Raw genomic sequence first — 25,267 nt, 5'->3', positions numbered from 1 at the left:
AATGTAGATTTGTCACCGTGACTCCCAATTCGAGACTGACTGCTCAGACCACTCATCCACTGCAATGTAATATGACCCGTATTTCTTTCTTGTAAGAGTAGGCACAGCTTTATAGGCAGAGCCTCGTGGCACCTTCACACTTCGCGCTTCCACCCAATCTTCCCGAATTTCAATCGAGTCTTCGGTCACGTTACCCGCAATACCCTTTGCCTCCTCTGGGACCGGCCAGAACTGCACGAACTCAGGCTCAGCGTTGCACTTTCTGAACGGCAATTTCCTTTTCTTTAAAGGTGGGAAACAACTCTCGCAAAAGACGATGCCGGGACATTCCGTGCAGAAGTGCAGCTCCTTCTGTTTCCTTTTGTAGACATTGCAACGGTTGTCCACGTTCAAGCAGAGGCCATCGCAAAAGGCCACACTAGCACAGGATCGAACCGGCTCAGCGTGGAAGGGAATTCATTATTTGGCAAACCGGAGGGCTGGCCAAAGAGGACAGCCGCCGCTGCAGAGGCGTTCTTCAAACCCCCTGCGCAAATAAGACAGCTCAGGAGCTCGATGAGGGCACCAATACGGCTCGTGGGCCCTGCATTGCTAAGTATATCCAATGCTTGGTTGATCGGTCCTTGGAAACAGTCTTGCCGCGAGGACTTTGCGATCTGTGCGTGTAAGTGCTTTCGGTAATATACACCGAGACATTGGGAGAACCTGTTCAAGCTGTAGGACTGAGTGTCTTGGTTTATGAATCTGAACTAATTCGCAGGGCGACTTGTCCAGGATGACCTAAATGATCTGAGATGCCGTTCTTTCCTTTCTCTGATTTGGTCCGTAACTTCACAGTCAGGTAACTTTTCAAGGCCAGAAGTCACTACGGTAACCGTCCTTCGCCGTTTCGACAGCCCTCTCGTGATAGATAGAAGCCAAATATCGGGACGCTGATCTAACTACTTTGTAGTACCAGCAGTCAAGCCCTTCAGTTACCGCAAGAGATACTTCAAGCTTGACGGCCTTTTCGAATAGGTCTCGGTCTTGCGCCCCGTGGATGCCGTCATAAACCTGAAAGTAATAGATAAACCGCGCGAGGGTTATGAGCGCCAAAAAATTTTAGTATTATCAGAAGGAAGTTTGGTGCTAATAGCACTATTATTAGCATGATAATGTAGCCTTAAGTGTGTTAACATCCACTAGAATCAAACTGCATACTTCATTGCGTAATAAGTAGCGCAAGGCCAACTTGCTTTTGGATACTATACGTTTAGCCAGCCACTTCATGTTGACTACAAGTCAAACTAGAACAAAGCTTTATGCGTCCAGGATCGACTTACCGGTCGGGCCAACACAGATAACATGCCCGTAAAGAGTGTCACTAACCTCATGTAGATTCGAACAATCCTCATTCACCCAACGGTTATACTCCCGAATCGCCGAGAGTCGCCACCATGGTTTCAAGTCCAACTGCCGCTCAATTGACTCGCACGTATCCCCATCCTTCAGGGTATAAGTTTTACACCCAAACGGGATACACAGCCTCGTACCCTCGGGAATAGCGAAACAGTCGATAGGCGGCCAATTCACCGAGCGGACAGCTGCTGAGGAAACATTGAACTGTGCCGCGATGCTGTTGCACGTATCCCCTGCTGAAGTGGTATACGAAAGATGGGTCCCCGGGCAGTACCGGTCCCACTTTATGTATGGGTTTTCGAAGAGCATGAGGTTCGGGATAGCTGTCGGGAGGGTGAGGTTGCAGGCGCTGTTGATGCGTTCGAGGTTCGATTTGTAGTTTCTGTCGTAGAGAGAGTAGGGGGACGTTTGCATCATTTGGTGCCATTGCACGTTGCAGAAGGAGCAGAGTTCTTCGACCGGCATTTGATTCATGAAAATGAAAGAGGTCGTGAAGTCGTCCATAACATCTGCCCATATAATGTAGGTGAGCACCATGCCTACACCATTCGCGACGGACGGAGAAAAGAAGAACTTACCACCACAATATCTCTCTGTTTCCTCATCCTTAAGACAAGTCTCGTTCCACGCAGCCCACAACTGCCCACCACGCTGGGCCGGAAAGAGGATTCTCTCCTCTAATGTCGCGCAATCGCGTTCGACGCCCTTAAACCACGCGGCGATGGACTCCCCACAGCCGCTGGCACAGACAAGATCGCTGAGCGCGTCGCTTCCCAGACCCAGACCCCACCTCCGACGCCCAAGGCGCTGCAGAGATCGTGTCTTCTTGTGACAGTATATCCTCTGTGTCATGGATGCCCTGCATGCCGGGCTGAGTTTTGACAGCGTTTTGGCGTCTAGTTTGTCCGTTTCGCTCCATAGTTGGAAGCCGGGGAAATCGGGCGCGGAATTTGTGTCATTCTCGTTGGAAGTTCCCAGTGTGTGTTGGTGTTGATAGGGGTAATGAACGGTGAGCTCGGGCTGCCTGGCTATTTGAACAGCTGTAGCACCGCACAGGAGGATTGAAGCAGATAGAATATCAGGGCCTCTCATCTTGAGGCGACAACTGCGAGCGAATGCGATATTCTGTCTTCGTTATCTATTACTATGAAATCATTCTCTAGAAACAGGGAGGACGATCAAACTCCACGTGTCTGTCAATCAATCAGGGATCAGAGTGCTTTTTATCAGCCTCAACTCAAGTCCCATATGAATCGGAAGGGAGCGAATGGTAGCATAGTTTTATGCGCGCCGAGCCGCCAGCGAGCTTAAGCGAGATGAGAAATCCATATTCCCCTAGTCAATGCGCGATGATTCGCCCTGAAGCTCAAAATGGCTCGCCGCCAAGCCAATAGCTACCTGGAACTGGTGCGATTCCCCAGGCTAGGCACCGGAATCGAACTGCCGCAGGGTTGGTGAGGGTTGGATTCGTTTTTAGCAGTTCGGTTATGCAACTCTATAGTGAATAGTATAACTAGTCTTTAATCTCTTTATTTTATGTATAATAATAGTAATATAATGAATATAAATGTTCTTAAGGGTACTAGCATATCTATTAAATTACTTAATTCTGTTACTTCTTTATAAATCTTCTGAAAGACCCCTCAGGGTCTACTTGTCCGATATTGAATCATACAGCCTGCCAAAAACCTCAATACTTTGTCTAAGCGGAAATGTCAGCGCGGGGTACGGGATTTAGATCAAAGACGGTTTCGTCGACGTCACGGCTCCAACTGGATAACTTGCCGTATGGATGGATGGAACTTGCGTCTCCTAGTCCGCGTCTGAAAGGATCTGGTTTTTGCACCAATGGAATAAATGGAACAAGCAGATCTGCAGGGTCTGATCGTTACTGGTCGGTCCACATTAGACCGAGACATCATCAAAAGTGGTGATGGTGCAGATCCTTGGGACTTCATCCCGGATTAATCATGTCTACTTCTAACATTGCATCTGGGGTTCACAGATCGTAGAAGCGATAGACTGTCCGCTTCTATGTAGACCATTCGTCATCTGGGCGCCAAGACCAGCGAATCATCATGGCGTTCTCCAGCCTGTTGAAGGCTATAATACTCATATTTCTGGCCCTCGCGGCGGGGGGAAATGGCTCGAGGATAAACCGGCGGGAGGTCGTCCGTCGCTTCAATCCCGTCCGGACCAACTTGTCCTCCACGACTCCCATCCAGGTGGGAAATGGCAACTTTGCCTTTGGAGCTGATATTACCGGGCTGCAGACCATTTTGCCGTACAATATTCTGTCCTCCTGGTGTTGGGCCAATGACTCTCTGCCTACCGAACCGGGCCAGGATGATCCCTCCGACTTTACGGGACTGGACTGGTGGACTCATGGCAGACTGGTAAACTATGATATGCCAAATCCGGCCGAGGCAGCCATCTCGACTTGGCTGAGGGCGAATCCACATCGTGTCAACCTCGGAAGGATTGGTCTGCTGTACAATGGCAAGAATATCTCGCTGGCAGACTTGTCCAGCATGTCGCAGACCTTGGATCTCTATACTGGACTTTTGACATCCGAGTTCGTTCTCGGAGGGAAGAAGGTAGTTGTGCAGACCGTTGGAAGCCCGAGCTCGGACGCGGTTGCGGTGCGCGTAGATTCGCAGCTTCTGCAAAATGGTTCATTAAGTGTCTTCTTCGACTATCCCCTGACAACCGGGGCAGCGTCATTTCAAGCGCCGTTTGTCGGTGATTGGAATGCTGTATCAAACCATACAACGAGGATTTCCGTCCATGACCACCAGAAAGCCGTAATTCAACATTCTCTGGGTGGAACAACCTACTACAACAGCATTTCGTGGCTACCGCAAGGCAGCATCAGCGGTCCGATCAACAGAACCCATCGATATGTCCTGAACCCATCTGGAAAGACCACGTTTTCCTTCAGTTCCGCCTATACCCTAACGAACAGCGCCGAGGTCAGCACGTTCAACAAAGTAAAAGCAGAATCAGCGAACTGGTGGGCCGAGTACTGGGAATCTGGATCGTTCGTCGACCTCACGGCCACCGAAAGCTCAGACACCAAAGAACTGCAGCGGCGCATTATTCTCTCGCAGTATCTCCTCGCCGTCAATTGCGCGGGAAGGGACCCTCCTCAAGAATCAGGTCTGCAAAACAACGGATGGTACGGAAAGTTCCATCTTGAGATGGTCTTTTGGCATCTTGGCCACTGGGCCCGATGGGGTAAATGGGAGCTCCTCAACCGTAGTCTCGGAGTATACAATCGCTTTCTTCCCTCGTCCATCGAGCGCGCCAAAGAACAAGGATACTCAGGCGCTCGACTGGGTAAGATGAGTGATCCATCCGGTCGATCAGCCCCGGGCGAGATCAATGCGCTGTTGATCTGGCAGCAGCCGCACGCGATGTATTTCGCCGAGCTGGAGTATCGCGCCTTTCCCACGGCTCAGACTCTCAGGAAATGGGACACCGTCTTGACGCAACTCGCCGAGTTCATGGCCTCGTATGCGTGGTGGAATACCTCGACGCAGGTGTACGATCTAGGTCCGCCAATGTACCCATCGTCGGAGAACACGAACCCGAATTCAACATACAATCCCACCTTCGAATTGGCATACTGGCGCTTCGGTCTGCGAATTGCATCTGAGTGGAAGCGTCGACAAGGTCAACCTGTTCCATCTGAATGGGTACATGTTCATGATAATCTGGCTCCTTTGCCCGTGACTGACGGAGCGTACGCCATTTGTGCAGATCTTCCGGATATGTGGACCACGTACGATTACATTTCCGACCATCCCAGCCAGATTGCCGTCTACGGCCTTCTCCCTCCCACGCCTGGTGTGGACGTCGGGATCGTCAACGCGACGATGATGAAGATCAACCACGTTTGGAACTTGACCAACTCATACGGTTGGGATTTCCCCATGCTGGCTCTGACGGCCACCCGACTGGGGGACTCACAGCAGGCCGTGGATTATCTTCTCGACCCCGTCTTTCAATTTGATGATGTTGGCAATCCCATTGGCGGTACGCGGGTGCCCACTCCGTACTTCCCTGCCTCATCTTCCTTGCTTCTGGCCGTTGCGATGATGGCAGGGGGATGGGACGGCGGCGAAGGTCCGCATTTCCCCTCTGATTGGAATGCAAAGACAGAAGGGTTTACTCCTGGTCTTTAATAGACTTATAATTAAAACAACAGCCACGTTAGATATGTCTGTGGCTAGAGTCTATAAATATTATGATGGTGGATTCTATATGTTGATACGTAGCTAGCCTTCATGGTTCATGCTATGCTGGAAAATATGAAGTATTAACAAGTAAAATTTGATAATTTTAAGTACATGGCCTGTGTATTCACATAACAACAGAAGGAAAACCTAATGAAAATAGGGAACCCTACGTCAAGTCTAAAGTATACTAGAAGCCAGTCCGCATACCTACCTGGACAAAGTCATCGTCCACAAGAAAGAGATCATCTAAACTGGGACTCATCTCCATAAAGGGTGGCAGAGAGAAGATATCATCCAAGGGATCCAACGTTGTTGTGACATTGTTCTGATGGGCAGCTTGGGGGAGGCTAGGGCTCACTTCCACCACCGATGATGAACCCCCGACAGAGGCTGCCACGGACTGCATCTCACGGACATAACGCGCCTTGGCCATCAACCGCCCGATCGGCTTCCACAACGTACCCTTGCGCGCATGCTCCTTCATACGCCAGCGGTCATAGAGAATCTCCACTGCTGCCCACGCCCGGTCGCAATCCTGGCAAGGGGGCCGAGTACAGATCTCGGACAGGACGAGGGCAACTGCGTGCCACTGGGAGTAGGTATCGGATCTCCAGACCCAGTGAGCGATGCTCGGATTGCACAAGACGGAGCAGGAGAGCTCCAAGATCTCGATGGCGAGGTGAAAGATCTTATCCTGTAGACTCGCCTGCAGCGGGGCTGTTGATACGTCTTTACTACTATCCACCCGCTTGCGAGGATAGTGCACCATCAACCATACGCGGGCGATGATAAGCCTCGCCACGGTAGCTGAGACAAAGAGGAAGGGTTCAGAGGGATCGCAATATGCCAGATATCGGGTCTCAAGGCGGCTCTGGAGCTGCTCGGCCAGTGCCTCCCGTTCGGGCAACGACAACTCGGTAACTGATGCACTGCTGGTTGTTCTTGTCTGACGACGGTGCGGTGGAATGAAGCTTACCTTGCGCACGATGGGGATGGATTCAAACCCAATCAGGCTCAGGGTCATCTCTGTGGCGCCGTCTCGCTCGGCCGGCGGCTGAACCATGTCCGCGGTCAGATCGGAATCATTAATATTCAGCGGCAGCCGGGTATCAAAGGACGACTCGGATACAATAGGTTCGTAACCGTGATATTCCGACGAGCGCTGGTCGAGGCCGACGATGAACCACCACAGTCGCCGTCGCAGTTCGGTCTCCAGGGGCCGTAATCCAAAGGCCGCGCCGTCGCGATGGAGACCCATAGCCTGTGCAATATGCACGAGCAACGCCGTCAGCGACCAGACAGTTCGGGAGTCATCTTCGTTGCGCAGGGCACAGAGAAATAAGGCCGCCGCCTGAAGTAAGATCATGTTCTGGGTATTCAGCAGATCGGCGCGGGCGAGGGCCTGCTCAACGGCAAAGCGACAGGTACGAAGGGCCTGGGGTCGAGGTAGGCCAAGAGGGCACTGGGTCTGGTCGGTAGTACTGATGATCGCAGCATAGTATATGGCAAACAGGAGGGCCTCCGTGTTGCAATCGAGAGTGTCAAGCGACCCGACCGCGTCCCAGAAGAGCTTGGTGAGGGTCGGCATGTGGAAGATCTTCACCACGGGAGCGACGTTGGCCTGGAAAATCTCAAACAGAGCAACGGATTGCGAGATGGACGGATGGCAGTCTCGCAGGGAGTAAGCGAGCGACCTGAAGCCCATAATGGCGGCATTCAACCCCCTCGTGCCGACTGATTCCTCCTGTTCATCGGTTTCTTCCTGCCAACCCCCTTCGTCGTCGTCATCGTTATTCGATGGGGATTCGTGTAGCAAATCCCGCAGTTCTTCAATCTATAGTCCTTGGTCAGGTCTTATCGAAATGTAAACTTGGGGGGTAAAGAGAAGACCTCATCGCCCAGACTAGCCCAGAGCACGTTGCTCACATAGACACTGGAGGTGCTGTCAATAGCGAGACGACCGTTCCGCTGGTTCCCTTGGGGTGGCGGAGAGGCTGTGGATGAGTCCAGGGGCTGTTGCTGGGTTTGTTGGCTTTCCAGTTGTCTAATGATGCTCTCCAGCCGGTCAAGTCTAGTCAGCACCGCCGAGTTGTTCGTGGACTGCAGTGGCCGCTTAGGAGCGCGCCCCGTCCCACTGGGATAAATGCAGGTGGAAGCAGCTCGAATGCAACCCCCACACGGTTCCTGTCGGTCACATTTGACCTTCCGTGAGCGACAGAGCAGGCAGCTGCGGCGCTGGGAATGGGGTCTATGGGTGAATGGTTCATTCATGCTGGTGAGTAAATAGAAGCTAAAAAGCAATGATAATAATTAGGGAAGAGAAGTGGAGGGAGAGTCGGAGAGTCAGTGTGGTTCGGCGGTTCGGCGTCGGGTAACTTATGCGACTCCGAAGTGCCACAAGAGGATCTTTATCCGTCGAGATGGATTTACTGCAGCAGGAATGTCATATATAATGCATAATTTGTAACTCCCTCGTACTCCTTGATTTGCCAGCTCAGGAGACAATCTCGGCATAGTAGGCGTCCCACGAAAACCAATCAAAGACGCGATCCGATGTCGTTCCCCGAGTTGGAAATTCCCTTAAATCGGTTCCATCACTTGGGCCAGAGTGACGATCAGTCGCATCTTGCATCTCGACTTCCAGCACCCGATATGTATTGTCCATGTCTGCCGGCAGCCATTCTAGGTAACTGGTGATATCAAGTTGTCCCAGACCAGCGTCAGTTAGACCCTCACAGACCTGTGTGGCAGGCCATCAAGTCTTGAGCTGATGGCTTGTTTTGATGGTCGAGTCGCTTTGCTGCCAGGTTTTGTCGAGGCTTTAGGACGAACATGAGTTTGAGCCAGCTGGAGAAAAACAACCGCGGTGTGTTGCAATTTGGAGCAGACAGAAGCCAGCGGGCGCATTTGCGATCGCATGTCGGCAAAGTAGGTTACCATTGTTGCCAACAAACTCAGATCCTGCTCAATTGTCGGTCCGTGGTTGTGATGATGGACGATGCTCTCGAATATCACGAAGAAAGGGGTAAACAGATAATACAGAAGCTCCCTGTCTAAATCAAATTAGGGTCCTTGGTCAACGAACGAGTAAAAGGAGGAAGTGATTTCAGACTAAACTGATCCGTTGTATACTGAGCCCCAGTTCGACACCAGAGATGGTAGAAGAGAAATGGCTTCGAAGCCGTACGTCAGATGCTGCTGCCATTGGACGATTTCTACGCATCCTGGGCGCCACAGCCCAAGGCCATTATTGCGAACACCGAGGGACCCTTCTGTGCTTGGCCTTTGCACCGCATGGAGCTAGGTGACATTGGCTGAAAGCGCGAGGCCGCTCCTGGGGTGACTTTGCTTGGGGATGCAGCGCACGTTTCGACCCCGTTTGTGGGCGAAGGGGTCAATTGTAGATGTGCGATGCAGTTATGCTAGCTGAACGCATTCTCCAGCACTGTGGGAGTGCTTCAAGTCTCATGAATGTTCCGACTGTCAAGTTGGAAAAGGCCTTGGCCTCATATGAAGAGGATATGTTCGAGCGTTGCCGGGACCTGGTCCGTCGTATAGCACGGGGAGCGAGGAGATGCCATTTGCTGAGAATGCGGCAGAGCTACTTCTCAGGCCATCAATGGTCCTAATGGTGCATAGGAAGAGCACCGCATGAAGGTGGATGTGCATTATATTATATTTCACATTTGGCCCTATAATAGTATTATCCATATTCTACTCTCATATACAACCCTCAACACCATGGTGCATTAGGCTAGCGCCCTTAGAAAGATTTATCCAGACCTAAAGCTGTCAAAAACCTCTAAGGCTTGGTCTTCAGGAAATCTACCACTGCTATAACAGGACTCAAGTTAGCGGATATATTTTAGGATCAAGGAATAGGTAAATCACCTGATTGCAGCTCCTCCGGCCGCTCCTGAACTACCCAGTGTCCACAGTCTATATTGACGATCCGTGACTGAGGAAAGAAGGAAGACATGAGTGGAAACGCAGTCTCCGGGATATAATGACTTCGAAGTGCCCGAATAAAAAGGGTAGGACTGTGAAATTGGACTGCCTCGTTCTTGTGCGGGAAATCGCCCAAGGGAGTCAATGCCGTGTTGAGTATATCCAACGGAACGCGGCACTTTAGATACGGCGAGTCCCTATCTTTGACAAAATTGCTCAGCAAAAATAACCGTATGGTTAAAGACTGGGTCAATCAATGTCAGCATCCATCTCACAAGGGGTGGAGATAGAGTAGCGGCATGTACATCTTCATATTCTCGCAGGATCATCTCAGCCTCGTGGTGAGTTTTCACCTTGGCATCATTCACTTTTGCCATTCCTTTTAGGTACCGTGGAAAGTCATCCAACAAGGGTAAATGGATTGGGCAATTGTCGATGGCTACAACATCGGAGACAAGATCTGGCATTTCAAGAGCAAGTGTCAAAGCGGTTTTGGCACCCCTGGCAGTAGATTAGCATTATGAGAGATCCAGGATGCCCGCAAAGGGAGTTCCACATAGAATGCCCGATAAGTGTTGCTCTCTCCATCCCATGGCTCTGCATGAAAGATGCAACGTCCAACGCCAATTCCATGTAATCATGCTTCAAGTGATGGCCCGACTCCCCATGATTACGAAGATCCTCCATTGCTGTTAACTTGAAAAGCCATCAGACATGATTCGAATGCAATGCTTACTACAGCGAAGACTGGCCTCGATAGATCTCTTGCCAATAACCTCAATTGAAAAATGAGCCCGGAAAGGAACAGTGTGAGAAGACCACATAGTAGCTTACTTGCTCATCCGTCTGTTTTCTCGCTTGGACCCAAGGAATCCATGCAGGAAAATTATGGGGACATGCTTGTTGGCACCCAAATTCTTGCAATCTGCAGGTGTGAGGCTATGTAGCTCATAAGCCAGAGCGACCCTCGAAGTTGCAGCTCGCGATGAAAATGGTTTTATGCGCGCGAGGCTTTGACCTAAATTCTTTAGGGTAGCAGACATGGAATTAAGAAGCAGGTATTTAACACTCTGACTTAGTATATTCGGTCCCTCGGTGGTTATTTTGGGATCACATCCATCCCTGGCGGAGAAAAGCTGATATGACTCATCTGGCCCTTTTTAGCTGCTCTAAACCACACGCTAGTCAGTTAGTACTTAGTGAATCCCACTATTATATGTTGGAGTTCTCCATTTTTTTTTTTAATTTATTAGGGTTAGCGCCCTTGCTGCCTTATCTTCACCTTCACCTCCACACTATTTACCTGAACCTTGCCCAACTGCTCCAGTATACCAGGCCCCTTGATCTCCAGCACACTGATATCCAAACCAATGCCTTCTTCCACCACCGTTGGAGTTCAATGGCCATCAGACTGTCCATGCCGATCTGTGACAGGCTCAGTCCGACCTCAAAGGCCTCCTCTCGCTTCATCATAAACCGGAAGATACGCCGTCCGATTTCCCCCGCCAGATAATCTGTGTTGGCCTTGTTGAGCAGCAGAGCCGGCTCGTCCGCCGCACGACCAAGGAATGATTTCGAGGAACGTGCGGGTTGTTGGCTCCAACCAGACTCCTCACCAGCAACGTGCCGGGCTAATCCAAATGAGGGCAATTGTAGACTCCAATGTTCCATGTACTCACCTGATAACGTGCCGATTATCCGGTGTCTAGAAGTCTGATTCAATCTCACTAATGCAGCTACTCCCAGGCTCGGCGCATAAAAGCAAAATTTAGATAGGGGTTAACCAATAACAAGCTTTCAAGCAATATCAAGCGTGCCGGGCCGATCCATGAGGGGCATTATAGACTCCAATGGTCCCCATGCTGACCTGACCCCGCATTGGATCGATTAGTGTAGCACAATGCCGAGCGATTTGTTAATGGTTCCAGGTTCGCCCTGATTACGCCTCGTACCCACAGAGTCTACGAGAAAAAGCCGTCAACGAGCCGTCAAGAAGGCTTGGTTGGACGCCGTTAGCCATCTCGGCCGCCCCCAGAGTCAATGTGGAGAAGCGGGAAGATTCATCCTGCGGTCCCTGCTGGTTCCCCTGTTGCCCGTCGGAAGAGAGCCGACACTTACTGTTGATCTCTAGAACCATGGTTGGGGGCACGGCGGCTGCTGGTTCTATTATCACGTCAAAAGAAGATGAGACATATAAGAGTGGGAATGTCGTATTCAGGGTAAGAAAATACTGTCGGTGTTAATTGTGTCCCATCCTAGTGCTCTCTATTTCTCCTCATACATTCGGCTGCAAGAGTCGCCAATCATGTCCACCGGTAGAGTCATTCTCGTCACCGGCGCCAACCGCGGTCTGGGTTACGCCATCCTTCAGGTTGCGGGCGCCCGCAATGCTGCGAGCACTTTCATCATGACTAGCCGAAAGCTCGAAGCTGGTCAAGAAGCGGCTGCCAAGTTGGTCAAGGAGGGCGTCAAGGCAAAGATCGAGGTAATTCCACTGGACGTGACCAACGATGACCAGATCCTCGAGACTGTCAAGTTTGTCGAGGAGAAACATGGCAAACTCGATGGTGAGCCTCCACACCATAGCTCATGGATTCTCCAGAAACAGCATAACTCATTAACAACTCAGTCCTGGTTAACAACGCCGGTATCATTAGCTTCATCAAAGATCAAAGCCTTCCCGAGCTGCGCAGAGTCACCAACGAAATGTTGGATGTCAACCTTACCTCAGTGGCAGTGATTTCGACGGCGTTCCAGCCCTTGCTTCACAAGGCAGAGAATCCTAAGGTGATCAATATTACGTCGGGCCTTGGAAGCATCGCCAACGCTATGACCAAAAAGATGGTCCGCTATCCGCCATACGGCGCGAGCAAAGTGGGTATGAACGGTGTGACGGCCCACATGCAGTCGGTCGAGAACGATCGCATTGCCAGGGAGGAGGCCGAGGGTGCTGCAACCTCCAAGACAGGAAGAATTCGGTTTTATTCGGTCGCTCCAGGATTACTGAACACGGCATTTACTCACTATGCCGCTATGGGCAAGGATCCCAAGGACGGAGCAGAGGTGGTTGTCCAATTGATCATGGATGACCAGCGGAAGTACCCCGGAGGCACCCAGTGGGAGTTCGAAGAGGGCCAAATGAGAGAGGTCCCTTGGTAAAAACGCTTTAGCCATTGATTACAAATTCCAGTGGAGGATTCGAATTGCATTGATTATGTGTGTCCAACCGAAATGCGCTAGTAGCTTATCGTAGGCTTTCATGACACATCTTAGCGTCTCTATCGTGTACAAATAGATGCCTCCAGACAGGGGCTTTTGGACCCTTGACGAGGGGTTAAGCTTCTCATAGGCTATCCTGCCCAAGAACGGAGATGACCTTGGTAGGGTACATGGTGTGTTTTAATTTCTCATCTCTTTCAAGTGGTTAAAATGCGCATATCGACAAGGATCTTCACTATCATTAGTGCTTATTGTGGCTGATTTTCTTGGTCATAGCGTGGTCAGAGTCCATGGAACAAGACAGATATCCAAGTAAGAGCTGGTTGATACTTTTCTGGCAAAGTCCAATTTGTATCATTTGATCAAGAAGCTCATACGGTGTATTTTCATTTCCTAAGATACTCAATTCTGGTTTAGGCCCACATTTTCACCCAGCCCACGCTGGACTGAAAGGCATAACCTCATCCCACAATGTCTCACAACGCAAAATTATCGGGCTCGAACATCACGCAGTTGACACATCAGGGGCTTCTTGTCCCATAAAGTATACGTTGCCTGTTTGTCCCAAGCGTCGCTCTCTGGACAAAGCACAATGTCAAAGTTCCAGAGCAACCTCGCTAGGGCGGTAAGGATGATCGTGACAATCTTGACTTGCAATTAATCTCTCAGGAGACTCTTACTTTTTGTCTGAAGCTTTCCTCTAAAAATGGTGAAGTACATATATATTACAATCCATCGCGGCTGTGGTGGTCCTCGATATGGTGTTGGTACGGCGGACTATTTGTACAAAAGGAACTTTTGGTTTTTTTACAATGATTACATCTTACCACACTTACCCTCCCTACAGTTACACGCACTACAGTAATTATTAAATTAAATAGTAGTAATATCAAATTCTCATATAGTAGGGATATCAAATGAATAGTACTAATGTTGAATCCTCATATAGTAGGGATATCAAATCGAATTCTTCTATAGTAAGGATATCGAATGAATAGTACTAATGTTGAATCCTCATATAGTAGGGATATCAAACCGAATTCTTCTATAGTAAGGATATCAAATGAATAGTACTATAGTAAGGATATCGAATGAATAGTACTAATGTTGAATCCTCATATAGTAGGGATATTGAATCAAATCCTCATATAGTAGGGATATCGAATCGAATCCTCATATAGTAGGGATATTGAATTGAATTCTTCTGTAGTAAGGATATCGAATGAATAGTACTAATGTTGAATCCTCATATAGTAGGGATATCGAATCAAATCCTCATATAGTAAGGATATCAAATTAAATAGTATCAATGTCAAATCCTTCTATAGTAGGGGTATTCAATCCTTATAAAGGTTATACAGTTAGAGTTTATATATATTAAAGACTTAGGGGCACCCCACCACTAATACTATACATTCAAAATATATATAAGTATGGTGATATTTAACACCCTACTACTATACCCCTATAAGAATCTAATATTAATACTGTTCTATTTAATTTAATATCCTTACTATAGAAGAATTCAATTTGATATCCCTACTATATGAGGATGCAATTCGATATCCTTACTATAGAAGAATTTGACATTAGTACTATTCATTCGATATCCTTACTATAGAAGAATTCAATTCAATATCCCTACTATATGAGGATTCGATTCGATATCCCTACTATATGAGGATTCAATTCGATATCCTTACTATATGAGAATTCGACATTAGTACTATTCATTTGATATCCTTACTATAGAAGAATTTGACATTAGTACTATTCATTCGATATCCCTACTATATAAGGATTCAATTTGCCATCCCTACTATATAAGAATTTAATATTAATATCCCTACTGTATGGTATTTAATATCTTTATACTTTTAATGTTGTGTGGAGGTAGTGGCAATAGGTAATACATGCGGCAAACAGTAAAAAAATCCAAAAGTTCCTTTTGTACAAATAGTCCGCCGTAGTTGGGGCCATGGCCGGACCAGACTCGGACCAGCACAGGTTCGGCCCAATGAGATGACTGGGGTATTCAAGGGTGAGATATGATCGGCAACTTGTCTAATCTCTCTTTGCATGTCAAAAATCGTCTATTAATATAGTCAGGTACTGCCTCATGCGTGGCGCAGGTACTAAGACGGACATATACGGCAGGAGAGACACATGGGCGATAACCCACGTTGGCCCAGTGCTGCCGCCGAGATCATGTCGCAGGTGGCCTCTCGATGTGATCCCCAGCCTTCAAGGATGTCTCTCCGCTGTTGGTATCTCCATTAAGACTGCTCTTGTGGAGTTCTCTCAGAACTTTGGCGCATCCGTGTTCATCTCCTTGGAACAAACTACGCTCTAATGATAAATGAGCGCGTTCTTGAGGTTCCTTTGCGAAGCATTCAGTGTAGTCACTAGCTCAAAACATATGAAATACGAAACATGTATTTGTCCAGTCTCAGGCAGTGATCGGTACGACTGTATCATAATCAACTATGTCGACCACGAACACCCTTCCACTCAGTAATTTGGGCATTCTCCCAGATTTTCTCCGAATGTCCCTGAACGGCGAGATCGACCGCTGCCCGCGCCAACACGTCCACCCTTACTGAAGGTGCCAGACCACGGATGCGGTCGGCGAATGTCCCCTGTCGACTCAGCACCATGCCCGGGCGTATGATGTATGACTCGAATGTGGTGGAGTGAGCAGTTGCGTGCTCCAGCAGTATATTCTCGGCTTGACCCTGGGGTGGTGAATCTCTAGGCGCAGAAGATAAGGAAGAGGAAGGGGTTCATACCCTCACACGACGATAGCCCGCATTGAACCACAGAGGTTTTGACTGGTCTCGCTCAGCCATTCCGCCGCTGACATACACGAAACGAAATTTTGGACCGGCAGAGGCTTCTTGCCCTGCGTCATTTGAAGCAGTAAAGGCATTGCTGAAGGCCTTGGCAGCCTGGCTGGTATACTCCAGTGTCACCCGCCGGAACGCCTGTTCATCAGAAGCGCGCGATGGGGTAACGCCTAGCGTCCAAATACAAGCGTCTGCGCCTCGGAGAGAGGCAGAAAGTTGAGGATCTGAGTAGGAGAGAAAATCTTCGTCTTTCATGCGGTCGACGTGGAGTTTGGGATGCGTGGTGGGCAGTTCACGACGGCACAGGGCAACAATAGAAGTGATAGAGGGATGGGCGAGGCACTGTGAAAGGACCTCTTGTCCCACGAACCCAGTCGCTCCAGCAATGATGACCTTCATGCTGCTGTTTCGATAAATTTCTTTGACATCAAGAGACAGGACAGCTTACAGCGTCGAGCAATAGATGATCTGTTCATTGCATGTGGTAAGCAGTACTCAAAGGGTGTGGGTGATGGCTGATAAAGAATGTGTCGAAATGGTTGACAGGTCCCCCTCCAATCAACCAACTTGATTACCTGCTAGACATCATTGGACTTTTGGCTGGAAGTGGGGAAGATCCATGCAGCTTTAGTGCTGACGTCCAAATGGATACATACGCTCGTCCACACCAATGATAACTCGGTATTCCGTAGAAGCGGCGTCTAATCCTGTTGGGACACGATCTCTTCTCATTGGAGCCTACGAACTTGCTCATTATCAACTATTTGTGCTTAGCGACACGATCAACTCTATCCCCGAAACGGTGGGCCGGAAGATCACCTATACTATAGTTGAATGTTCTCAGCAGTGGCCTTTGAAGGTTAAGGCCTTTTACCAGTCATGTCGACGCCAATAGCCAAGCGCAAGCGCGCGAGAAAGGCATGCATCCCATGTCATCAACGCAAGCGGAAATGTGACACTGTGTATCCTTGCGCCATGTGTACCACTTATGGATACAACTGCAGGTACACCGACGACGACACCACTGATACTATGGGTGGTGGGGTACTTATTCCGCCCTCAGCCAAGCGCGTCAGCCCCGACGGTGAAAATCATTTGACGAACCAGGCCCGCACAGCGCGCAGTCCAGGCAGCCGGTCTCACATGGAGCGAGGCTCTCGCGAAGCTGACGGCTCGTCGACGAAGAGCTCTACCGTCGTGGCCGGCACCTCGCCGGGAATCTTTGACGAGCAAAAGTTCAGACACTCCGGGGCATCGGCGGCCATGGCATTCCCACACATCCTGAGTGTGGCTCTTGGCTCGGACAGTCCTCCCAAAATGCGGTCCTTTGCGTACAACTTTGGTATTCGCCCCGAGGAGGCATCCAACACTCACTGCTTTCTGGGGAATCTTATCTCGGAGAAAGACCTCGGCGTTTTCTCAGGAGTGTACTTCTCGATATTGGGCCCTATCGGCGACATTATGGACCCGAGAATCTATGCTCAGCGATGTCGAGATTATTATCATAGTTCCGGCAGCAATGCGGTTGCCTTTGCCGCCGTGGCCGCTGGTGTGGCCGCTCTCGGGTCGTTCCTGTCCCCCAACAGACACCCGCGGGAGTCGGACCTGGTGCAGTACGCCAAAGCCATTCTGGATGATCCGGCCTCTATGCGACTGCATGGTATCGACCATATCGTCGCGTGGGGCATGCGAGTGCTTTACCTACGCGCCACAACCCGCCCCAGCAATGCCTGGATTGCCTCGTGCACCCAAATGCACCTCTGTGAAGCGATAGGGCTGCACGAGGAAGAGAACATCAAGAAGATGGCGTCCATCGCAGGCGCCGCGGCCCTTGGACATGATGCGGACCGACTGAGGAGGATTTTTTGGATCTCGTGGGCTGGGAATAACATGCTGTCCTACGAGTACGATCGTTCGCCTGTACACTTTCGGGCCGTAACCTGCCAGTCTATCATCCCGGTATCAGGGTCCGTTGCCGACCAATTCGTTCAATTAATCCAGATCATCCCATCGCCCAACTCTCCATTCCAGCTCGAATCACAGCCACCGACCGCAAGTGCGGAGCTACTTGGGCGTCTCAAGGTGTTGGATGGGCTCCAAACCACACATCCGTTCCTGGTGGTCACCAAGGCGGACATCGCGTTCTGCTTCTATCGTCGCCTTTACCAGCTCAAGACCCGCATACCGGATGAGGTCATCAAGGTCGTCATTGATAGCGGCAACGCCGCAGTGGAGGCAGCCGAGCAGCAAGCTAACCAGGGTCGTCTGTTTTGGAACGTCATTGGCAGCGTCTTCCAGTATACCTGCATCCTGTTGGCCATCGACACGCCGGCCGCCTCAGCCCACATTGGTGCCGCCTTCAAGGGCCTAGAGAACCTTGTCAAGGCTGCCGACACCATTCTGACGCGTGAGGCGTTGTCGATGGCGCGGCATCTACTCAGTCTCAATATGGCGAAGAAGCGAAAAGAACTTGCTCAGTTGGAAGCTGTCGAGGCAAACTATCAATTCTTACCGGCCCAGCCGGCATCCGAAACCAACACTGCTGTGCCAGATATGGACTGGGAGGTGGACTGGGACCAGTTCTTTATCGAGCCATATCTATCGATGCTCGGTCCTGACATTCAGCTATAATACCGGGATGAAATTCAGTACTGTATTTATGTAAACGTGCCATTGAAGAATCTAAACGTACTCCTGCGTTTCGCTCTTGTCCTGCGCCGCCTTTTCTGGCATCTTGGACTGATGCCGCTCCACAAAACAGAATATCAAAGCCACAGCTACACCCAAGCCGGAGAGTCCAACACCCATGTAAAGTGCGCCACGGAATCCTTGTAGAACATTCTTCCCGCCATCATTGACCTGCCCCTCGACCGTGCCGGCAAACCCGAGCCCAATGGAGATCGAGTAGTTGACAAAGGTATTGACCAGCGACGCGGCGAGACCCTGATGCTCCCGCGGCATAGCCCGACTCAGGATTATGGTACCAGCGGGGAAGGACATGTCCATACCCCAAGGAAGGACGATGATCCCCACGAAAGTCTGCGCCCAATAGGTCTGGTGCACTGGTACAGTCGCAAAGATGATCCCTCCGATGAGGAAGAAGGTCATGGAGATGAGCATCACGGTCGAAGTGCGGAAGTGACTCAGGATCAGACCGGTGGTAACCGCAGCAAACAGACCACTTATGGCGACCGGGGTGAACTGGGCGGACGTGAGCAGAGGGCTCTGGCCCCTCAGGACCTCGAGGAAATTCAAGGTATAGAAGACGAAGATCCCGAAGCTGGACCAGCCGGCGCTGATGCAGGCTAGAGTGAAGAGCGATTCTATCTGCAGGACGCCGAAGGGGATCAGGGGGTGGCTAGCTCTCTTCTCGACGAGGATGAAGACGACGAACATGACGATGCCGACAATCATGATGCTGTAGGTGTAAGGTGTGGGCCAGCCGACAACGGCGCCTTGGTTCCAGGCGAAGTTGAAGAGGACCAGGGCGACCACGCCAGTGATGGAGCCGAAGATATCGACACGCTGCCAGATACTGGCACTTTCAGGCCCTGTTTTGCTTGGCACCGGGGTTGCGGGAATGATGACGACGGCCAAGGCGCCCATCAGAAGACATGCAAAGCACAGGACCCAATAGGACCAGGGCCACCAGGTCATCTGGGAAAGCAGGCTGGAGAAAACGGCGCCGAGTACGAAACCGCCGGGGGCAGTGGCACCGAACAGGCTGAAGATCATGTTCTGGCGACGCCCCGGGTCGTAGCAGCGACTGAGGATCGCGATGGCGTTGGGCAGTAAGAAAGCCGGGCCGATGCCCTGCATGGTGCGGCAGAAAATGAAGAAGCTGGAGCTGCTGTAGACGCCGACGCCGGCCAGGGCCGACCACAAACTGAACCAGGCGTAGCCGCCAACGAAGAAGGGCTTATGGCCGAAGACATCGCCCAGGCGTCCAGCGATAAGGATGAAAGTGCCGACGGTGAGCGAGTACCCCGCGGAGAACCAACTCAGCTGGGCAGGCTGGTTGTCGATGCCGAATGAGCGACCAATGATGTGTTGGGGCACGATGCTGAGGGCAAGACCGGCTTGAGTGAGGAGCTGGGAGGAGCAGATGACTGCAACGAAGAGGGTTTCGCGGGCGAGGGACTGGGGGCGTTCGACTTTGGAGTTGAAGGGTTGGAGCTGATGGTCTTCGGTGTTGCCATCGTGGTCCTGGTTGGATACGCCATTCTCGTAGTCCTCATTCGAGGTTTCGGCGGATGTCTTCCCCATGTGTCAATTTGCCTGGGAAAGGTATCTGCGTGGCTAATTAGGCGGACTGAGGCTGAAGGGACGAGTTAGTCCAGCCTAGTAAGACGACTGGTAGTATGGACTTTGATCAGCCGAGATGATGATGGCGTTGCCGACTTTGTGTCTTGGTTCTATGTGTTGACAACCTGCCATGGAGGATATCTATAGTTTGTGGTCCTTGAGGTTCGAGGCTGAGCTTTGTAGGAGTCATAAGGCTCTTCTTTATCTGGGTCGTATTTCCAACCTGATCGTCTTAACACTGCGGAGATATGCGCGAGGTTTATTACTCGGGAGGTCAATAATATCAGCTATGCTGTCTTAACTCCGCTTCAATGTAGGTGCGGTGCGGTGCGGTGCGGCTATTGCGGAGTTAATCAGGCCGACCCCTGTCAAGTAATTTCGAATAGTGCCAGTGTTAGTCAATGGGCCCCTGTGTGCGGCCGCTGCGGCCGAGAGCTGCGGGATGATCATTAGTAAGACCGCTGTATCTCCGTCCGTAGGGCCCTCGAACGGGGGCGCCAGTATCTTGGGTGGATCATGCTTGAAGGTTTGGCCAAATCAGAGAATAGGTAATTGTTCGATATTGGCCAATCTGATCGGGTGTCACTAGGCTGAGATGGAGAGAATGGGATAGAAGTCTAGCTCTGTAGAGATGTTGAGACTGGGTCTGGAATATATAAATTGACCGGCTTCTCTGCTTCAGGGAGGAAAAGCCAGATACCACAAGCTCAACCGGCAACAATAGCTATAACACCACGACCACAACAATAATATACATTACTCATCAATTTAACATCCTTTTCAAAAGAAAAATGCCTGAGTACGCCAAGGACCAGCCCGCCGGCTTCAGAAATGCTGTTGAGAGAGTCGCCATTGTCGGTGTAGGTATATCCCTAAGAGCACCACATACACAATCACTAACAAACGTCCTTAGGCTGGAGGCACTGTTGGATCCCACATCGTCGCCGCTCTTCTTAAAACCGGAAAACACACAGTTACGGCCCTCACCCGCAAGGATAGCAGCAACAGACTCCCCGAGGGCGTCCTAGTCGCCCGAGTCGACTATGATTACGAGGCCACCATTGTCGACGCACTCACGGGCCAGCAATTTCTCATTATAACCATGGCCCCTACTGCTCCCCGGGACACCCACAGCAAGCTCGTCCAGGCGGCCGCTAAAGCTGGTGTTCCCTACATCATGCCCAACGGGTACGCGGGCGACATTGACCACATTAAACTCGGCGAGGACACGCTGCTGGGGCCCGTAGCCAAGGCAAATCGGGACGAGATCGAAAGGCTCGGCATGCAGTGGATCACGGTGTGCTGTGGCTTTTGGTACGATTACAGCTTGGCGGGTGGCGAGGCGCGCTTCGGGTTCGACTTTGACAAGCGTTCCCTGACAATTTACGACGATGGCAACACCAAGATCACTACTTCAACGTTATCGCAGGTTGGGCGCGCTGTGGCCAAGGTGCTGAGCCTGAACGAGAGGCCTCACGACGAAAACGATAAGAGCCTTACTCTGTCGACATTCCTCAACAACGGCGTGTATCTTAAGAGCTTTGTCGTCAGCCAAAACGACATATTTGAGAGCGTCAAGCGCGTCACTGGCACCGCTGACGCTGACTGGACGATAACTCATGAGGACACCAAGAAGCGATACGAAGATGGCCTGGCGCTGGTTAAGGGTGGTAACATGGCTGGTTTCAGTAAACTGCTCTACGCCAGGGCGTTTTACCCGAATGATGCGAGCGACTTCTCGGCCAAGGCACAGAATGAGCTCCTTGGTTTGCCGGAGGAGAACCTGGATGAATCTACCCAAGTTGGGCTCGATATGGTCAAGGAGCTGCAGCGTCGTCCTGAGCGTATGGCGTCATAGAAAACAGCATCTACAGAGCTTACATTCAATATCAAGTGCGGCTGTATAACCACGTTAGGCACAAACAGAAAAAGGAAGGGAAAAATAGAGAGAGAATTAAAAATCATTGTCTCGGGCAGGATGGGTAGGCAAAAGTATGGGGATAATAAAAGAGGGTCAGGTGGTCTATATGGACAGTGATGGGCAGAGATGAAGTGGAAGAATCAATGTGTCATTTTCCAATCGCTTGTATGGAAGGCAGCAAAGTTAGATGTCAAATCAATTACCAAGGCTGTATCAACTGTCCAAGCAGAGCCATTAAATCCCCAGATGAATCGCTTCCTGAGCCTCCAACAGCTGCAGATACACGCCCGCCACATTCCACCGCACCTTGATTGTGCGAAACGCCTCCCGCAGACTCTGTATCATCACTGCCGCATGTGGCGATTCCCGTTGAGACGCCATATGCGCCCCGCAGATGCGGTAGGCAAAGTACAGCCCCCATGGGGACATGTCTTCTGGGTCGCGGCCAAGGAAGCATTGACGCTCCACCAGGTTAGCACTGATCCGGTCCGTGATTTGGTCCAGCACGACTCGCGCCCGTCGAAACCGGTCGCTGTGAGGATCAGCGGCTCGGCCGGGGACAAGCCACGGGGTATACAGGGCGACAAGCGCACTGGTGATTGAGACTAATCAGTTTGATCAACTGGTAAGAGAGGCTTCACAAACCTGTACACAAAAGTAATCTGGTCATAGTCCGGGCGGTCAACGTTTAATGCCGCAGCCAGCATCGACTGCAAGGTGCGATCGAGCTGCATCCAGACCTCGTCGTGGATGGCGACGTCGCTTCCGAGGTGGTGCAGGACTTGTCCCAGGAGTCGGCCAGCCTGACACAGCAGAGCGAACTTACTCATATGGCTTGTCATTGGAGAAGACAGGGTCGCGAAGTCCTCTGGTCGCACAGTCTACTCTAGGCATTAGAGACTGGCGGAACACATGTGTACGGACCTACCCCCTGGTCCCAGGCTGCATCATCCGCGGGTAGAAGATCGTCCAAACGTGGATCGGCTGTGGCGAAGGGTCGTCCCGGACAGCCGATGCTCACGAAACTATGCAGGGTTCAGCCATTAGTCTACAGCACATACAGTATCCATGCAGCTGAGCGACGTACCGATCGAGAATCACGATCGCCCACCAGACCCTCCGCCGTTCCTCCACCTCGACCAAAGTAAGAACTCTCCGGGACGGCACGGTGCGAGAAACATTGATGCCCAACCCATGAGCGTACCGCGCACATGCCCCAATCGACAGGTACGCCGCCGGATAGATCCCATGGCCCAGTTCATACAACGCCACCAGGACCCCAGCCTGCAGCACAAGAATGGAGAAGGCGTCTTCTACCTCCACGTAGAAACGCCGAACGGCGTCATACAAGGGAGTGCGGGGACCCCGCGCCCCAGCTGGGGGGAGAGTGGTGATTAACTTGAGAGCCAAGAGCAACAGGACTACATCGGGGCGAGTGTGGAATGTAGGCTGCAGGTACATATCATAGAATCTTTTTTTCGAGATAAAGGGCATCCACTGATGGATGTGCTGGAAGAACTGGCCTGCAGTGAACCGGATCTCGTCCAGGTCACCGAGCAGATGCAGGATATGGGGAGGAACAGACACCGCGCTGTGTGTTGTGTCCACCTGGCCGTACTGCAATAAGCCCGGGTCGAGGAAGAGGATGGTCGGAAAGTCTATGGTGCGGCCGTCCTGTGGCTGGTCCTCGTCCAGCGGAGAGGGGTACCATCCCCTCTTCGGGTCTGATGCGGTAGTTGAGTGCCTGCTAGCTTCTGGCCGCCAGTATTCACATGACCGGCCTCGTCTGTAGCGACATTGAGAGTCAGCTCTGCTGCATCTATGGGGTGGTCTACCGTACTTAGCGCAGGAGGAGCACTTGGGAAGTGCCTTGTCGCACCTTCTCTTGCGTGATCTGCACGACTGACAAGCTTGCGCAGCCAGTTCGAGGCTCGAATCACGACTGGAAGTCTGCATGATGTGCGTAGATAGGGAGTGAGTGTTGACTGAGGGTGTAGGACATAGACGAACATTGTCTGCCTCGGACGCAGTTCCAAAAACCCGAGAGTGAGAGCGGGGGTAGGTGCCGCTACTAAGGCGGCCGCAGATGGGGAGAGAATGCGGCCGCAATATCCGCCATGTGGGGACCGCTCGTTCGGCCGCGATGCCTATTATACTGGGGCCTATTGGCAGCCGTACAGGGAGACCAGATGACAAATCCAGGGATCCGGGGAGACCTATATACACTCAAAAGTCATAAGTGCCTGGACACCACTCCCACGGTCGTGGACTCTACGAAAGAGAACCTCATCAAGTTTATCTCACTGCTTTTCTCTTCACACCCTGAGCGCTTGCAACCTGCAACGAGCTGCACAAGATGGGTTCCTCAAGTCCCTACGCTGCTGCGCATCTCGACCCCAAAGGAGCCGGGGATGCCCGGCCGACCGCCCTCCAGATCATCCAAGATGAGGGTCTTGAAGGGAAGCTGGCTGGAAAAATAATTGTCGTTACTGGTGCCACGTCAGGCATTGGTGTCGAGACCGCTCGCGCCCTCAAGGCCACAGGAGCCACTTTGTTTCTAACTGCCCGCAACCTGGCGAAGGCTCACAAGAACCTGGCTGGCATACTTGAGCCCGCCCGTGTCTCTCTCGTCGAGATGGACCTAAATTCCTTCAAGAGCATCCGCACTGGTGCGGAGCAAATCCTCTCCGCCACAAAGGGACAGGTTAACATCCTCATCAACAGCGCGGGAGTTATGGGCCTGCAGAACTACACTCTCACCGAGGATGGGATCGAGGCGCACTTCTCCGGAAACTACTTGGGATTCTTCTTGCTCTTCCAACTGCTAAAGCAAGCTTTGCTGGCCAGCGTGACGCCCCATTTCCATTCCCGCGTGGTCGTGGTGGCCTCCTCCGCACACCGCGCCGCCACTCTCCCATCCAGTGACAACTACAATTTCGAAAAGGGCGGATATAAGCATGAGATAGCCTACAACAACTCCAAGCTTGCGGCTGTGTACTTGGCCAACAAGATCGAGAGGGACTACGGTGCTCAAGGACTGCATGCCACCAGTCTGCATCCAGGCGCTATCAACACCGACATCTCCCGCAACATGCCCCCCGAGTTCCTGGAGGGACTCATGACCAACCCGTACATTCTCAAGATCTTGAAGTCGGCGGAACAGGGTGCAGCGACAACAATCTGGGCTGCCGTGGGCAAAGAGTGGGAGGATCGTGGTGGAAAGTATTTGGAGGATATCAGAGAAGCGGAGCGGGGTGAGGACGATGGTCAGGTCTTTGGAGTGGGATGGGTGAAACAGACCTACAATCCCGAGGAGGAGGACCGCCTCTGGAGAGACTCACTGAAGATTGTTGGACTGGAGGGTGACGCTTGATTCTCAGGAGACGAGT

The 25,267-nt window shown here is 51.3% G+C and overlaps 11 protein-coding genes across 11 annotated transcripts; 5 read left to right on the top strand and 6 right to left on the bottom strand.

Moving 5' to 3' along the window:
* Positions 1 to 1,299: 1,299 nt before the first annotated feature.
* Positions 1,300 to 2,490, bottom strand: ALT_9068 (LysM peptidoglycan-binding domain-containing protein; the record flags this gene model as incomplete). The annotated part of the gene is made up of 1 exon (XM_089600533.1): positions 1,300 to 2,490. One exon carries the CDS (start codon positions 2,488 to 2,490, stop codon positions 1,300 to 1,302), a length of 1,191 nt encoding a protein of 396 aa, XP_089455030.1.
* A 986-nt stretch (positions 2,491 to 3,476) lies between these two features.
* Positions 3,477 to 5,585, top strand: ALT_9067 (uncharacterized protein; the record flags this gene model as incomplete). Its single annotated transcript, XM_033563417.2, has 1 exon — positions 3,477 to 5,585. The coding sequence occupies one exon, from the start codon at positions 3,477 to 3,479 to the stop codon at positions 5,583 to 5,585; it is 2,109 nt and encodes a 702-aa protein (XP_033419308.2).
* Positions 5,586 to 5,826: 241 nt separating this feature from the next.
* On the bottom strand, positions 5,827 to 7,910 carry ALT_9066 (putative C6 transcription factor; the record flags this gene model as incomplete). Its single annotated transcript, XM_033563418.2, has 2 exons — positions 5,827 to 7,473; positions 7,530 to 7,910. 2 exons carry the CDS (start codon positions 7,908 to 7,910, stop codon positions 5,827 to 5,829), a joined length of 2,028 nt encoding a protein of 675 aa, XP_033419309.2.
* Positions 7,911 to 8,133: 223 nt separating this feature from the next.
* ALT_9065 (acyl carrier protein) lies at positions 8,134 to 11,724 on the bottom strand (the record flags this gene model as incomplete). The annotated part of the gene is made up of 4 exons (XM_089600532.1): positions 8,134 to 8,329; positions 8,380 to 8,688; positions 10,891 to 11,266; positions 11,544 to 11,724. The coding sequence occupies 4 exons, from the start codon at positions 11,722 to 11,724 to the stop codon at positions 8,134 to 8,136; spliced, it is 1,062 nt and encodes a 353-aa protein (XP_089455029.1).
* Positions 11,725 to 11,892: 168 nt separating this feature from the next.
* atsC (SDR family oxidoreductase) lies at positions 11,893 to 12,746 on the top strand (the record flags this gene model as incomplete). Its single annotated transcript, XM_033563421.2, has 2 exons — positions 11,893 to 12,154; positions 12,217 to 12,746. The coding sequence occupies 2 exons, from the start codon at positions 11,893 to 11,895 to the stop codon at positions 12,744 to 12,746; spliced, it is 792 nt and encodes a 263-aa protein (XP_033419312.2).
* Positions 12,747 to 15,286: 2,540 nt separating this feature from the next.
* On the bottom strand, positions 15,287 to 16,051 carry ALT_9063 (putative nucleoside-diphosphate-sugar epimerase; the record flags this gene model as incomplete). Its single annotated transcript, XM_033563422.2, has 2 exons — positions 15,287 to 15,541; positions 15,596 to 16,051. The coding sequence occupies 2 exons, from the start codon at positions 16,049 to 16,051 to the stop codon at positions 15,287 to 15,289; spliced, it is 711 nt and encodes a 236-aa protein (XP_033419313.2).
* A 633-nt stretch (positions 16,052 to 16,684) lies between these two features.
* ALT_9062 (fungal specific transcription factor domain-containing protein) lies at positions 16,685 to 18,283 on the top strand (the record flags this gene model as incomplete). The annotated part of the gene is made up of 1 exon (XM_033563423.2): positions 16,685 to 18,283. The coding sequence occupies one exon, from the start codon at positions 16,685 to 16,687 to the stop codon at positions 18,281 to 18,283; it is 1,599 nt and encodes a 532-aa protein (XP_033419314.2).
* Positions 18,284 to 18,334: 51 nt separating this feature from the next.
* Positions 18,335 to 19,918, bottom strand: ALT_9061 (MFS transporter; the record flags this gene model as incomplete). Its single annotated transcript, XM_033563424.2, has 1 exon — positions 18,335 to 19,918. The coding sequence occupies one exon, from the start codon at positions 19,916 to 19,918 to the stop codon at positions 18,335 to 18,337; it is 1,584 nt and encodes a 527-aa protein (XP_033419315.2).
* Positions 19,919 to 20,748: 830 nt separating this feature from the next.
* Positions 20,749 to 21,815, top strand: ALT_9060 (aromatic alcohol reductase; the record flags this gene model as incomplete). The annotated part of the gene is made up of 2 exons (XM_033563425.2): positions 20,749 to 20,817; positions 20,871 to 21,815. 2 exons carry the CDS (start codon positions 20,749 to 20,751, stop codon positions 21,813 to 21,815), a joined length of 1,014 nt encoding a protein of 337 aa, XP_033419316.2.
* A 297-nt stretch (positions 21,816 to 22,112) lies between these two features.
* Positions 22,113 to 23,834, bottom strand: ALT_9059 (Zn(II)2Cys6 transcription factor; the record flags this gene model as incomplete). Its single annotated transcript, XM_033563426.2, has 5 exons — positions 22,113 to 22,470; positions 22,524 to 22,759; positions 22,807 to 22,903; positions 22,966 to 23,664; positions 23,719 to 23,834. 5 exons carry the CDS (start codon positions 23,832 to 23,834, stop codon positions 22,113 to 22,115), a joined length of 1,506 nt encoding a protein of 501 aa, XP_033419317.2.
* Positions 23,835 to 24,234: 400 nt separating this feature from the next.
* ALT_9058 (WW domain-containing oxidoreductase) lies at positions 24,235 to 25,251 on the top strand (the record flags this gene model as incomplete). The annotated part of the gene is made up of 1 exon (XM_089600531.1): positions 24,235 to 25,251. One exon carries the CDS (start codon positions 24,235 to 24,237, stop codon positions 25,249 to 25,251), a length of 1,017 nt encoding a protein of 338 aa, XP_089455028.1.
* Positions 25,252 to 25,267: the final 16 nt, after the last annotated feature.

The sequence above is a fragment of the Aspergillus lentulus genome, assembly GCF_001445615.1.
Source record: "Aspergillus lentulus DNA, contig: Alt17, strain: IFM 54703, whole genome shotgun sequence".
NCBI classification, from domain to species: Eukaryota; Fungi; Ascomycota; class Eurotiomycetes; order Eurotiales; family Aspergillaceae; genus Aspergillus; species Aspergillus lentulus.
The sequence above is the reverse complement of the archived record's forward strand: the minus strand, read 5'-3'. Positions and strand labels throughout refer to the sequence as shown.